At 31.5% G+C, this 13,573-nt stretch overlaps 1 protein-coding gene across 1 annotated transcript; it reads right to left on the minus strand.

The window, feature by feature from the left end:
* Nucleotides 1–1,516: 1,516 nt before the first annotated feature.
* Nucleotides 1,517–13,173, minus strand: LOC139528000 (serine racemase-like). Its single transcript, XM_071323762.1, has 9 exons — nt 11,798–13,173; nt 10,013–10,054; nt 9,324–9,490; nt 8,276–8,360; nt 7,543–7,669; nt 7,055–7,105; nt 6,247–6,374; nt 3,738–3,788; nt 1,517–2,102 (listed from the first exon to the last, which is right to left on the minus strand). The coding sequence occupies exons 1-9, from the start codon at nt 11,978–11,980 to the stop codon at nt 1,953–1,955; spliced, it is 984 nt and encodes a 327-aa protein (XP_071179863.1). The 5' UTR covers nt 11,981–13,173; the 3' UTR covers nt 1,517–1,952.
* Between the last annotated feature and the right edge of the window lie 400 nt (nt 13,174–13,573).

Consider the following 13,573-nt stretch of genomic DNA (forward strand, 5'->3'; position numbering starts at 1 on the left):
TGATGCTTTATGTGTTAAGATTGATGATTGGGGCAAAATCTATTCGATGGCATTTCAAGCAACAAAAAACACTAAACGTCAAAATTTTCAATTCAAGTTATTACATAGAATTGTATACACAAACTCTTTTCTTTATAAATGTGGTTTAATAGAAACAGAACTGTGCACTTTTTGCACTGAAACCAAAGAAAGCTTATTGCATATTTTTTGGGAATGTATATATAGCAAAAATATTTGGATAGCACTTCAAGATTTATTATTAAAATGTGGATTTAGCCTTAAACATATAGAGGCAAAAGATGTTATTTTTGGTATTGGGGAAATTTTTGACCCATATAATGTAGTACAACATATAATGTTGATTTTAAAATTTTATATTTATAGCTGTAAAAACTCAGGAGAAAAACCTTCTGTGAAAGGTAGTATTGCATATTTAAAATACTGTATAAGAATAGAACAACATACAGTAAATTTCTTATCTCCTACACAAAAAGAATATATAGATAAAAAATGGTTGCCATTACAATCTGTCCTAGGTGATTTAAATATTTTATAACTGGTATGAAAATTATAGTTATATTTTGTTGTATGTCTTGCTATTTAGAGTTGTCATATAATAATAATATCTTTAAGACCATACTTGAAACTGTACATGTGTGTAATCCTGCTTGATTGTTTTCTGTCTTTATGTCAAAAATAAACAAATTACAAAAAAAAAGTTACAAATATTACAAAACATGTATTATAAATGATCAGAAGTTATAACTGGTGTAAAAAGATTATTTAAGAGGTTAATAATAATTTTGTAAATATTCTAACATTAATTGTTTTCTTTCTTTATGAAGGCTACAATTACAAAAACCTAATACAGATTTGTTCAGTGCCGTGAAAAATTAAATAGTTCGTATGCAGAAACTGTTTAAATGCATATTGATCTTAGGTGCTCCGTAAGGGTAAGTAGATACTGCTCCATTAGTGGTACGTGTCGTGTTGCTCTCGCAAGTGTAAACGAGATGATAAGTACACACCGCAAAGGTCTAAGCTTCGGTAGGTAAAGTTTGTAGGAAAGAAGACGAGATTGTTTACACATCCATGTCAATATAAAGGAATTTGATGCGACTGTCATACAAGTGAGAGAGTTAGCTACCTATAAACATGATAAAACCAGGTTCAATTCCCCATTTTCTACACAATAAAATGCCTGTACCAAGGCAGGAATATGACAGATATTCATTATTTTTGTGATTTTAATTTTTGCAATAAGTATGTGATTCAGGAATCAATGCATGCGTTCAACTTCAAAATTAAGGTATAGCTTTACACAAATGCGTTTTATGTTTGTAGTGAAAAAGCTAAGAAACACACCTCAAGAATCATTTGCCCTGTTTTACTTTAAACTCTTGTTGTCCTTTGGTATGTACAACAATACAAACCTTATAAACAACCTCTTGTTTCAGACAGCATAATCTGGTCTTTCTATAATTATCTTAATGACAGACCTTTGTTTCTCTCTTCCTTTTTTTTTTTTTTGGTTCACTTAAATTTGAAAATAAGTTCTAAGAGTGCCTTCTTTTATTTTCTGGAAAAGCATGAATATGGATAAACGCGCGTATCTGTCATAAATTTAGGCTGCATTTGTTTGGCCTCCTATTTTATTCGACATTTGTTATCGTTCAAGAATAAGTGATCTGATGTATTCACTAAGTGTTAACCCTTTGAAAGACATATATGTTAATATGTGATATGGACGAGTGTCACTAATTGAAACCTCTAGTTATCCGTCTGTCTTTTTCGTGATTTTTTTCTTTTTTTACCTAAACATGCTAAATGTGTAGTAATCTGCAAAAAAGGTTATTTAGAAATTTATTGATTCTTTCTTGTTTCATAGGAAAAAACGTGTACACAATATTTTTTTTTTTCAAAATAGTTTAAACCGTTTCGGTCCATTTTTATTATGTTGATGAGTACCATGGTAATTTTAATATATCTATATTTCCACCACATAATATAACTCCGATTTTCTTTATACCAGGATCCATCTGTTTTAACTTCTCTGACATGGCAGCAGCCACTGTAGCTCCAGCAGCGGCTTCTATTACCATCTTAAATAAAAATAAATATTTCACTAAGTTTTGGTTTTAATATTTTACTTTTAAGATTCAGTTGTCATCTCACTTTTATGGAATAACACCAATTAATATTATCCCGATTGAAAAATGCAGCAAATTCAAGCATTAATAATAAAAAAATCTTGTGATTCGATAAAGTGTCAGACATTTCAAGTCAAAATCTTATCCTTGTTCGTACTGAAAATGAACATATCTTTACATTTGTAATTGCATTTAAATTGAAATTTTGTATTGGCGCCTGAGGCGCGATTCGTCACCAAAAGACGCATCAGTGACGCTCGAATACAATAAAATGTAAAAAGGCCAAATTAAATGCAAAGTTGAAGAATACTGACAACCAAACATTCCTAAACGTGTTGACAAATACAGCTAAGGTTATTCATTCCTGAGATAGAAAAGCCTTAGTATTTCAAAAATTCAAAATTTTGTAAACAGTTATCTTACGATTATTACCATATCAAAGATAATACATGTCAACACAGAAATTTCGACTACTGGGCTGGTGTTACCCTCGGAGAAAAAAAATCAACCAGCAGTGTCATCGACCCAGTGGTTGTAAATAAAATCATCATAGATACCTAGATTGAAATTTTGTAAATGTCAACCTTTTGTACCTTATTTGCTTTTTCTTATTATACAACGGGAACTTGCAATAACTGTTATACAGTGATCCAAAGTCATCAAGCTTTCATTTGAAATCAATAGTATCAAAATGTTTTATGTGTGTACAAAATAATAGTTATGCAAACTAGTTTGTGTAAAGTAGTATAAGTTCTTTCTAACAACCTCGAACAAGTGATTCTACATCTATAGATATTTTTTTAAAACATCAACTTTTATCAAGCATTCTTAAATACAAGGACAATTTTAAATAATTGACACATTTAAAAGTATGTTTTTTCAAGAGTTGCATGATTAGTGTCAATAATCAGGTTTAGTACTTATAAACTCATGACATTCAAACTCATTAGTCGAAAATAAACTGAGAACGCAATTGCTAAAAAAAAAAGACAAACAAACAACAATACACTAATCACAACTATGAAAACATAAGACTGAGCATCATGAACTCAACCAAACACTGGGGGTGATTTCATATGCCCCCGAAGAGTGGAAAATCCTTTCCCTAAGATAGGATACTTGTATTTACTTTGTAATTCTTTTATTTTTAACAAAGCAGGACCGACTCTTCACCACAGACATTTCTTTTTTTTCTTTTCGAGTATATTTACGCGTGTCTTACTTATTTTAATTTTATTTTAATGTTATATTTAACATTGCCATAAAAGCGGGAGGTTTGGCACGCCACAAAACCAGGTTCAACCCACATTTTTTTTTATTGAAATATCCTGTACCAAGTCAGGAAAATGGTCATTGTTATATTATAGTTCGTTTCTGTGTGTGTTACATTTTAATGTTGTGTTTCTGTTGTGTCGTAGTTCTCTTAAATTTGATGTGTTTCCTTCAGTTTTAGTTTGTAACCCGGATTTGTTTTTTTTCTCAATCGATTTATCAATTTCGAACAGCGGTATACTACTGCTGTCTTTATTAATTGTTTCAAATGTGACAGAGTAAGTAATCACAGGAGCGTTGAATATGTAACTTTACCTTCATATACCGGAAAGAGAACACCATTCCATTTATAATATCTTCATTTCCCTAAAGGAAATAATCTTTCTAATTAGATAAACAAGTCAATGTCAATGCAATACAATATGTATATAACTACCCTTGTATTATATCGCTTACGTGAATATTCAGTTGAAAAGAAGTGAAGCCAAAGTGCAGTGAAGGCTAATACATTGGTTCTAAATGGCTGTCGTTTATTGGGAATTGAGGATATACAGATTGAGCTTACTATCACACCGATTTTTGCACGCATTATATTTCATTGTACTGATTTGTATGCTATATTAGGCTAATAACATTACACAGACACCAGATTACTTTTGAAGTTTTATGTCATATTGATGTCGACTGTATGTTGTGTTGATGGTTTATGTATCCTTGACCTCTCGTCAACTTTCAAACCATATTATCTTTAAATGCAGTAATACATTTGTACTTTTACTGTATGTATGATTAAGGAATGTATCTGTTAATTTTAAAGTTTCTTTAATATATATTGCAACTTTTTTGACAAATAAATAAACTCTTTTCAATAAAATTCCATAATTTTCAATTCTACTCTTTTCTTGCCATTATGAATTTGGCAAAGAACTTAAACCAATATTGGGGCATGCAGAAATATAAAACGTAAACTATTTTATCATTGTTGTAAACAGTAAAAAATGGAAAACAACACGTTTAATAATTTATTGCGTCCGAAGCGCATTTCTGAATTCACCTTCATCAAGAACGCTCAAAGCCAAACATTTGAAATCCTAAGATGTAAAAGTACCGACAATCGTTGAAGAGCTATATGTCAAAAATACCGAAAAAAGATACCCAAATTCATCTAAAGCCAACTTTGCCGGAGGGAGTTGAAACCTTAGTTTCATAATAATTTCAAAATTTATAAACGGACAATTTTAGTAAAGTTTGTTAAATCATGTCAGTACCGAAGCACTGACTACTGAACTGATGATACCCTCGGGGACTGATACCCCACCAGCAGAGGTTTCGAACCAGTGATGTAAAAAATGGAAAACAACGTTAACACGTCTGATAATGTATTGCGTCCGAAGCGCTTTTTGGGATTCAGCTTCATCAGGAACGCTCAAAGCCAAACATTTGAAATCCAAAGATGTATAAGTACCGACAATCGTTGAAGAGCTATATGTCAAAAATACCGAAAATAAATACCCAAATTCACCTAAATCCAACTTTGCAAGAGTGAGTTGAAACCTTTGTTTCATAATAATTTTAAAATTTATAAACGGACAATTTTGGTAAAGTTTGTTAAATCATGTCAGTACCGAAGCACTGACTACTGAGCTGATGATACCCTCGCGGACTGATATTCCACCAGCAAAGGTATCGACCCAGTCATGTAAAAAATGAAAACAACAGGTTTGATAATGTATTGCGTCTGAAGCGCCTTTCTGGATTCAGCTTCATCAGGAACGCTCAAGCCAAACATTTGAAATCCAAAGATGTATAAGTACCGAAAGTCGTTGAAGAGCAATATGTCAAAAATACCGAAAATAAATACCCAAATTCACCTAAAGCCAACTTTGCCAGAGTGAGTTGAAACCTTTGTTTTATAATAATTTCAAAATTTGTAAACGAACAATTTTGGTAAAGTTTGTTAAATCATGTCAGTACCGAAGCACTGACTACTGAGCTGATGATACCCTCGCGGACTGATAGTCCACCAGCAGAGGTATCGACCCATTCATGTACAAAATGGAAAACAACACGTTTAATAATTTATTGCGTCCGAAACGCTTTTCTGGATTCTCCTTCATCAGGAACGCTCAAAGCCAAACATTTGAAATCCGAAGATGTATAAGTACCGAAAATCGTTGAAGAGCTATATATCAAAAATACCGAAAATAAATACCCAAATTCATATTTTTTTGGATTACTTATACATTTTTTAACCTTGATTTTATATCAATATCAGTGTCATTACAGTTTTGTCTTACCTTTTATTTTAGAATATGAATTTAATTATATATTAATGGGATGTTATGAATTTTGTATGATATATTCAGTTAAAAACTCTACATTTTACCAATAATTGTTTTTGTGTGATCTTTTTTTAAATTGATAAATATCACCTAGTCCAATTTCAAAACTTGTTAAATACTTTTCAAAATGCAAAGTTTAAAGAGTATCTGTTTTAAAAACTAGGCATTAATGTTTTTCCTAGAGAGCCTGTAGGAGGGGAGGGTAGTCTAATTAAGAGCGTTATTCAATAGACAAATGTATCAATGACTTCTTTTGTTACATTGAACAGTTGAACTTATTAAACTGCCAAATTTCAATCGGACGTTGCTATGCATATATACATGCAAATCACGTACAATCAATCCGATCCCTTCATTAAGCTTACCTTTAACTGATGGATGTAATAAGTGCAGATAATTATATTTCTATATCCCCGATTAACATCGACAGTTTTTTTAAGTGTGTCATTCTTTTTTTTTAAGCTTTTAATAGCAAAACTTACAACAGTGAAAACCTCCTTTTCTACTAATCTACAGATGATTGGGAAGGTGAGATTGCCTAATTGTTGACTCATTAGTCCTTCTGCAATAGTATCTATAAACTTTGGGGGGTTGGGCCACAATCTCTTGCCTACAACAAAAGCATAACATGCATGTACAAAAAACCTACAAAAAATTCAGTTAACATGTAATTTTAAATATACATGTACATCTTAAATATAAGAAGAGGTGATATAATAAAAAAATGAGACAGCCATCTACAAGAGATCAAATGACATATAAACAATTGTAGATCACCGAAGAGTGATAACAATAAACAAAATGGTTTTCCTTTAACTCGTGTTTGCGCTAAAAAAAAATTGCTAATAGACAAATGATAACTATCCATAGTATGAAGAAGAAAACAGGACACACATGTTATTTGTGTATTTTTGTATCAAGTTACATGTTAGGTGCTGCCAAATTCTGTCCATCGTCTTCGGTTGTATTCCTAAGAAAGGGCCGGGGTCAGCAATTTCAAACATGAAATATAAACAATTGTGAATTTGAAGATAGTATAAACTTTTCTTGTTCTTGTTAAACATATTTTTTAAATAACTGTTATCACAATTATAATTAATGATAATCATTTTAATAGCTATTTATTGAAATAAAGGCGGATGATAACAATCACTACCTAGGTAACTAAAAACTAAGCAAAACGAATATGTCCAAAAAAAGTGTGCGATGAAAGTTGATCCAGCAGATTACGCAGATAAATTGATAATATGTTGTCAGCTCATTCCTATAATATTGAATGGAAATATTTACCTGACCTTAAGCTCTCCTCGGCCATTTTACCTTTAGGTTCTACCATAAAAACTAAAACAGAAATCATTTAATCTTATTGACAAAATATGGCTTGCCTCTCAAATGCAAAGATTGCTAACAACCAGAGTCTGCGTAGAAACGATATTTCATTGAAATTAGTAGTTGCAATTTACTGTTGTCCATAGATTTACGAGTTTTGAACAGCGGTATACTACTGTTGCCTTTATGTATCTATTTTCATTCTAGTATTTTACAGTGTTTCACTGGCTTTTGAAACATAATGTAGGGTATGCATTCCAATTGAAAAGTAATTTCGTTTAAACGCAAATAGTAATGCTAAAACTCACTTTTTTCAAATAAGTTATAAGGGACGACTTATTTAAGGTGTGAGTAAAGTTTGGAATACAGATTTCTGGGGATCTTCTACTCTTGTCAAAATAATTCAGATGTAACACATAAATGAAAATATAACAAATAGTATATATTACTTTTTATATTTTTGTTGGTAGCTTTAGCTGCAATGGCTATACCAGATATCATTCCGCCTCCACTAGCTGATACCAATATCGCATCTAAATCTGGTACTTCCTGTAATAACTCCAATGCGATTGTTCCCTGAATGATTGACATTTACTAAATCAGTATTAATTAGTTATGAACATTTGAAAATGTGATCGTTTCAGTCAGAAATGTTTGTTTGAATGGTCCACCATAAAACAAAACAGTCTGTTCCTGCACATGAACACCGACTGATACGTGAACAATTTATTGATGTAATGATTTACCTCTTAATATGTTTATGAATACACATGTGTATTCGTGTTCAATGTGAATAATTTAAAGTATCAGTGTTGTTTGCTTTCTGTGTTTTGGTTTATTAATCCTACCGAACGTAGCTGTAAATGTATATATCACACATAATCAAACAAATTTTTAGTAATGGTACCACTGTTGAAACAAAAGAAGACAATGTGTTGTACCTGAACCAACCCTTGTTGTGATGCTGTGATTATATAGTAATCTTTATATTCAAGGATAGACCTCACATTTCCAGAAAAAAACAATAAATTCATTGTTCATTGGATGAAAAAAAACACGCATGAACGTACCTGTATATGTATACATAGGGCAATCGAAACCTATTGATAAAAGCTTTCTTGTGCTACTGGTTGACTGTCTCATTGATGTAAACTCGTATGCTTTTTGACCTATATAATATACCTGTCCATGTATAACGTCATCATGATCTGAAGTATGGATTATTTCATATCCTTCCTTTGTTGCTATAGTTTCACAGGCTTCTAATCTAAATATAGGATTTAAAAAATAATACAATATTTTTTATAACCATGACCAGTTCTTATGTAATTTCTGTGGATATCCACTATTTTCAATTTGTTATAAATCATTACACCAGGATTTTCGATATCACAACTTAGCCAATACATTTACTAAATTTGAACCTATAATAAAATTTACTAAAACTTACTAATACTTATACATGTTATACATGTTATAGGTTCAAGGACATCATTCTTTATATTTTTAGGTATATAACATTATCATCTTTTATGAATATATTATATACAAGGCACACAAATGTCGTCATTCATCTCAAAATCTAACCAAAACCTCTACATAGACTCATGCATTAGGGATATAGTTAAGGTACTGTTGCCAAGTCACTTAAAATTCATCTTAAGTAATAGATATTGATTAACGGATGGTGTCTTTTGTATCGCAACTTAATACATGTATTCTAATACAATTTGTTGGAATGACACGGGTTCACTGTTCATCGTATAAATCAAAATGTCATGATACTAAACCACGAACGGGAGGAATTGATGATGATGACGAAGACATAATCTCTCGATCAGTTTTACATCGGCTGGGACGTCAGTTATGCTAGTAGTCCTTTTCGTCATTGTACTTTTGCTTAGTTTCCTCAGTTTCCAATTCTTATAGTGACCTCTGTGTTTTTTATATTGGTTCATTTGTATGTTTTGGAGTGACGCAATTGAAATATGAATAAAGGATACGAAAGATAAAGATCTATCTACTCTTTCTTTAACTTATTTGAGTACATGATACCAAAGATAAAGATCGATCAACTTTTTCTTCCAGCAGTTAAAAAGGACTCTTTTACTTATCTTTAAGAATTAATACTTGATTTCAAGGTCCCAATTGTGAATTTCAATTTTTCTTCAGAAACATTTTTTTTATTGGCCGCACATACATATTCCCCATATATTTTTCAAAAACAAACCTAGATATCGGATCATATTCACATTTTACTACTTCTGCTCCATAACCTTGTACTGCTGTGACTTTGAATTCAGATGTCGTTTTGGGAACAACTACCGAACACTTTACCCCTGCCAAACGAGATGCCCATGCTGTAGCTAGACCATGATTGCCACTACTGTATGCTACCTTAAAAGATGTTTCCAATTCCATACTTCAAAATCAATTGATATGCCGACCACATCTAAAGCAAACTCTACGTATATTGTATATATACTGACTTTTTTCCGAATAAAAACCTAACACTCACTGGTATAAATTTCTTCGATCGGTGTGTTGATTCCGTTTTTGTTAAACGCTTCTATGCATTTGAAAATATTTATCATTCCGTTTTTTTATATGCTTTCATGCATTTGAAAATATTTATCATTCCGTTTTTGTTAAACGCTTTCATGCATTTTAAAATAATTATCATTCAGTTTTTTGTTAAACGCTCTCTCGCATTAAAAACACGACTGTTTTAGTTGACTTTTAAGTCTGTTGAACATTTATTCTGACATCACGTCATATGGAAAGAAGTTGAAATTATACGTGTTTTTATTACAAATAATCAGTTCTTTGTTTTCTGTGTTACGTATATATTATTGATTCTTCCATAAAGCCGTGTTTTTTTTATAATCTATACTATGGAAAACAATCATCAATACTCACAACTCCTTTTAGATTAGGATTACTCTTTTTGAGTTTCAATATCTGAAATGTAAGTTTTTATTAATTTCATATGATAAATTCGATGTATGTTTCACTATAATATTTTATTTTGATTGGCTAACTGCACATAACGTGTTATACCTTAAACAATTGCATTACTCAATAAAACGTATCATTCATGATAACACGTGGTCCCACAATAAAGTGCACATTTGAATTAAATAAAACATTTATAGTATTCGTGTTCTCATCATCATAGCAAAGAAATGTAATTATAAGTATTGAATGCTTCTTTTTGTAACTTCATAGGGTTGTAAAAGCGTTGACCGTGCGCACATTTTAGAATGGAGCGCTTCCGCGCTTCATATAAAATGTACTTCGGTCAACGCTTTTACACCCCAATAAAGTTACAAAAAAGGCATTCAATTCTTAAATGAACTAATCTGTTATAATCTGTGAACAGATATTCCATAACAGTCAACCAACTCGTGATTGCGTCCCTTAAATTTACGACGGGATGCTTTCAACTTCACAATTTAGAACTCTTGGTTTAATAGCTTTCTTGGGAACATCAACCATCTATCAATGAAATCATGATAGTAAATACAAGTCCGGGAATACCGTTTCAATTGGAAGATATATACTCTGTATGCAAGCGATGATGGAATGTTGCTACATACAAATGGAAGTTCACATTTGGGGAGCTGAAATCATCTTTTTTGTCGTAAAGTTTTGTTTTAAACCGAACCTCATTGTCTATCTCTAGATGTAAGTCAAGATATTATGTATATTTAACTGTATCGTTTGTATTCTTTATCTATAGTTTGATTGGATAGATGCGTTCAACATAATTACCAAATTTTGAATTATCTAGTGAAAAACATCATCTCTTTAGTGGAAAGTAAAGTTTAAGGATACTATTACCTTCTTTTTATTTTTCTTAAGAAGTCCCTGTATGAAATCAGCCTCATAAGAATAAAGGAAAAAGTCGACAAGAAGAGGGATAATGTTAGCTTCCATTGGAATACCGATCATTTGTTCAAAAACACGTCCTCCAAGCGTAACAATGATGTTGTCAATCAAGAAATCAAGCATCTTGATAATGTCAGTTTCAGAGAATTTTCTGCTTGAATCGGAGTTGGCCATTCTGTTTTATAAAACAAAGTAATACCAACGCTTTGAATTGTCTTTTAGTTTGGAATTGGGAATACTTGTGTAAAGTGTAGAAAAGTTGTATGTTTTTTAATACTATTGCCAGATAAGAGAGGCTTAAAATGTATGTACTCTTAAAGATCTTTGGGATATATTAGTTTCCACATCTGAATCACGCCAAGTATAGAATTTGCAGTTTCACAATAACTTTGATGCCCGGCTTTGATTACTGATTACATTGATGTTAATAATTTAGATAGAAGTTTCATGGAGAACTTGAAACACCAAGCAATATAACGTTGTTTGTGGGGAGACTTATGAAATGTAGGTATCCAATACAGCATAGAAACATCTAGTTCTTCATTTTTGGTTGACATTCCAAATGGATTATAGAACAGACTTATGATTATCCAGGATTTCCTCATTAGTAAGTGTCGTGGGGTATGTTTTGAGTTTCAAAGTGAATTGTCAAAACTTATTCATTTATCAAGCGGGTTAATGTAACGTGATTAACACATACACATAATGTTATTTTGGGGCTTTATCTTTACGAATGTATATTTTCATGTGTTCTGTATGATGCATTTGCATTTGGATAGTGAATTGAATACAAGTTATCATGCATGAACTTACAGTATTTAATGCTCCTCTAGCTTTAAAAGATCCAGTTTTCTGCAAATTTTCACACTTAAAAAAGGCTTCTTTTCCAATGAGATTGTTAAAGGTTGTATTAGTGTAAACAGGTGTTTTATGAACGAACGGCTTTATCCGTTCGTGTGCTTCATAAATAAAGTCGACAGTTTCCCTACTCGACATTTTCACAGACGGAAAACAGAAAATATTTTAGTTTGTGACCTTGCCCATGGATTTGTCAAAGTTTTCTTCTTCATTCGTAAAAAAGACAATTTTACAGTTTATGACCTTGTATTAAGAAAAGTTCTTCCTATATTTATGTATGTAAACGGATACATAAATTCATGGTGTAAAATCGTATCGTGGAGACTTTTTTCTAGTGACAAAAATCTCCTATGTCACACTTCTCAGCTTTGAGTTATTTAAATATATTGGTTTCTTTATTTTCTTGACAGTTTCTATCAAAATGTTCGTCTCTATTTGTGTTGGGGTTTGTTTTTGTTGCACATCAGTGTCCGGGTTATTCAGTTGTTTTCCTCATAGTTTTTGTGCCGACTCGTTTTGGTTTGTAACCCAGATGTGTATTCTCTCAATCGACTTGTGACCTTTGAACAGCGGTATACTGCTGTGCATTTATTTACCGTGCAAACCTTGAAGAGCATTTACAAATCATTTATAGATGATGATTGTTGTCATTATTCTCTACGTTAAAATACTAGATTTTGATTGGTTTATATGAGGGAGACAATTAGCCGTATCCTTTGCTCAGCCAGTGAAATCTCTAAATTCTTAAAAACGTCATCCCTCATGCAGACAAATCTCAAAACGATAATTTTAAAGACAAGTATTATATTTCGACCGCATACTTTCATATAGACTGTCAACATAAAAAGCAACATATTTTTTTCACTTTTGTTTAATTCTCATGATAATAATATAACAAAATTACCAAACTCCAAAGAAATTCAAAACGGAAACGCCTTTTTCAAATAGCAAATTAAAAGCTTTAACACATCACACGGTTGGAAAAGAACTATCATATTCCTTATTCGGTACATGTATTTCCTTCAGTAGAATACGATGGATTAAACCTTCAAGTTGTTGTATGAATAGGTAAACCTGTCACGTGGAGGACAGTAGCACAGAACTCCATTACATTGATATCAATGTGTAAGCAAAAAACAAACAAACTATCATAGGTAAAGATTTAAAAACAAATTGGGTACAGCAGTCAACCTTGTGTTATAATCATAACCATTATATATAAAAACAAATAACCATTTTAATAAAGAACAACAAAATGGTATAGACGAAACAAAGTATTCTACGGGCATCAATCTCCTGTATCTCACTCTCGGCTATTATTTTTTTATACTGTTGGTTTTATTTGAGTTTACATGTTGTATATGTATATGTGTATTGATTATTTACATCAAAGATACGGTTTGTGGGTAAACGTAAATACATGTACTACAAAAATAACGCTTCCGACCAATGGTTACACTTATTCCGCTATGTATTATACACTGCATCATTAAAATAGTCAATTATATACCAATGTAGACACTATTCGTACATTGTAGTAAACTAAAGTAACTTAGTATCCTGTTTCGTAGCGAGCACAATATTTGAATTATAGATTTGTACTTCTTAATAGTCGAATTTATTTTTTAACGAAATCAACTCGACTCAAAACGTAGACTGCAATTAGAACTCACATTGAACTACACGTTAATTGTTAATTACTTTTTACTATAATAGTAATTCGATTATTAT

This window comes from Mytilus edulis, chromosome 6, assembly GCF_963676685.1.
Source record: "Mytilus edulis chromosome 6, xbMytEdul2.2, whole genome shotgun sequence".
Taxonomy (NCBI): Eukaryota; Metazoa; Mollusca; class Bivalvia; order Mytilida; family Mytilidae; genus Mytilus; species Mytilus edulis.

What these genes read in the sequence shown, in the direction of transcription:
- LOC139528000 (XM_071323762.1), bottom strand. Translation starts at nt 11,980, where the DNA reads ATGTCGAGTAGGGAAACTGTCGACTTTATTTATGAAGCACACGAACGG. An exon ending in GAATATGATCCGATATCTAG is followed by an intron (nt 8,361 to 9,323) that starts GTTTGTTTTTGA and finishes TCCTATATTTAG; the next exon opens with ATTAGAAGCCTGTGAAACTA. An exon ending in CGAGGAGAGCTTAAGGTCAG is followed by an intron (nt 6,375 to 7,054) that starts GTAAATATTTCC and finishes CTTTTGTTGTAG; the next exon opens with GCAAGAGATTGTGGCCCAAC.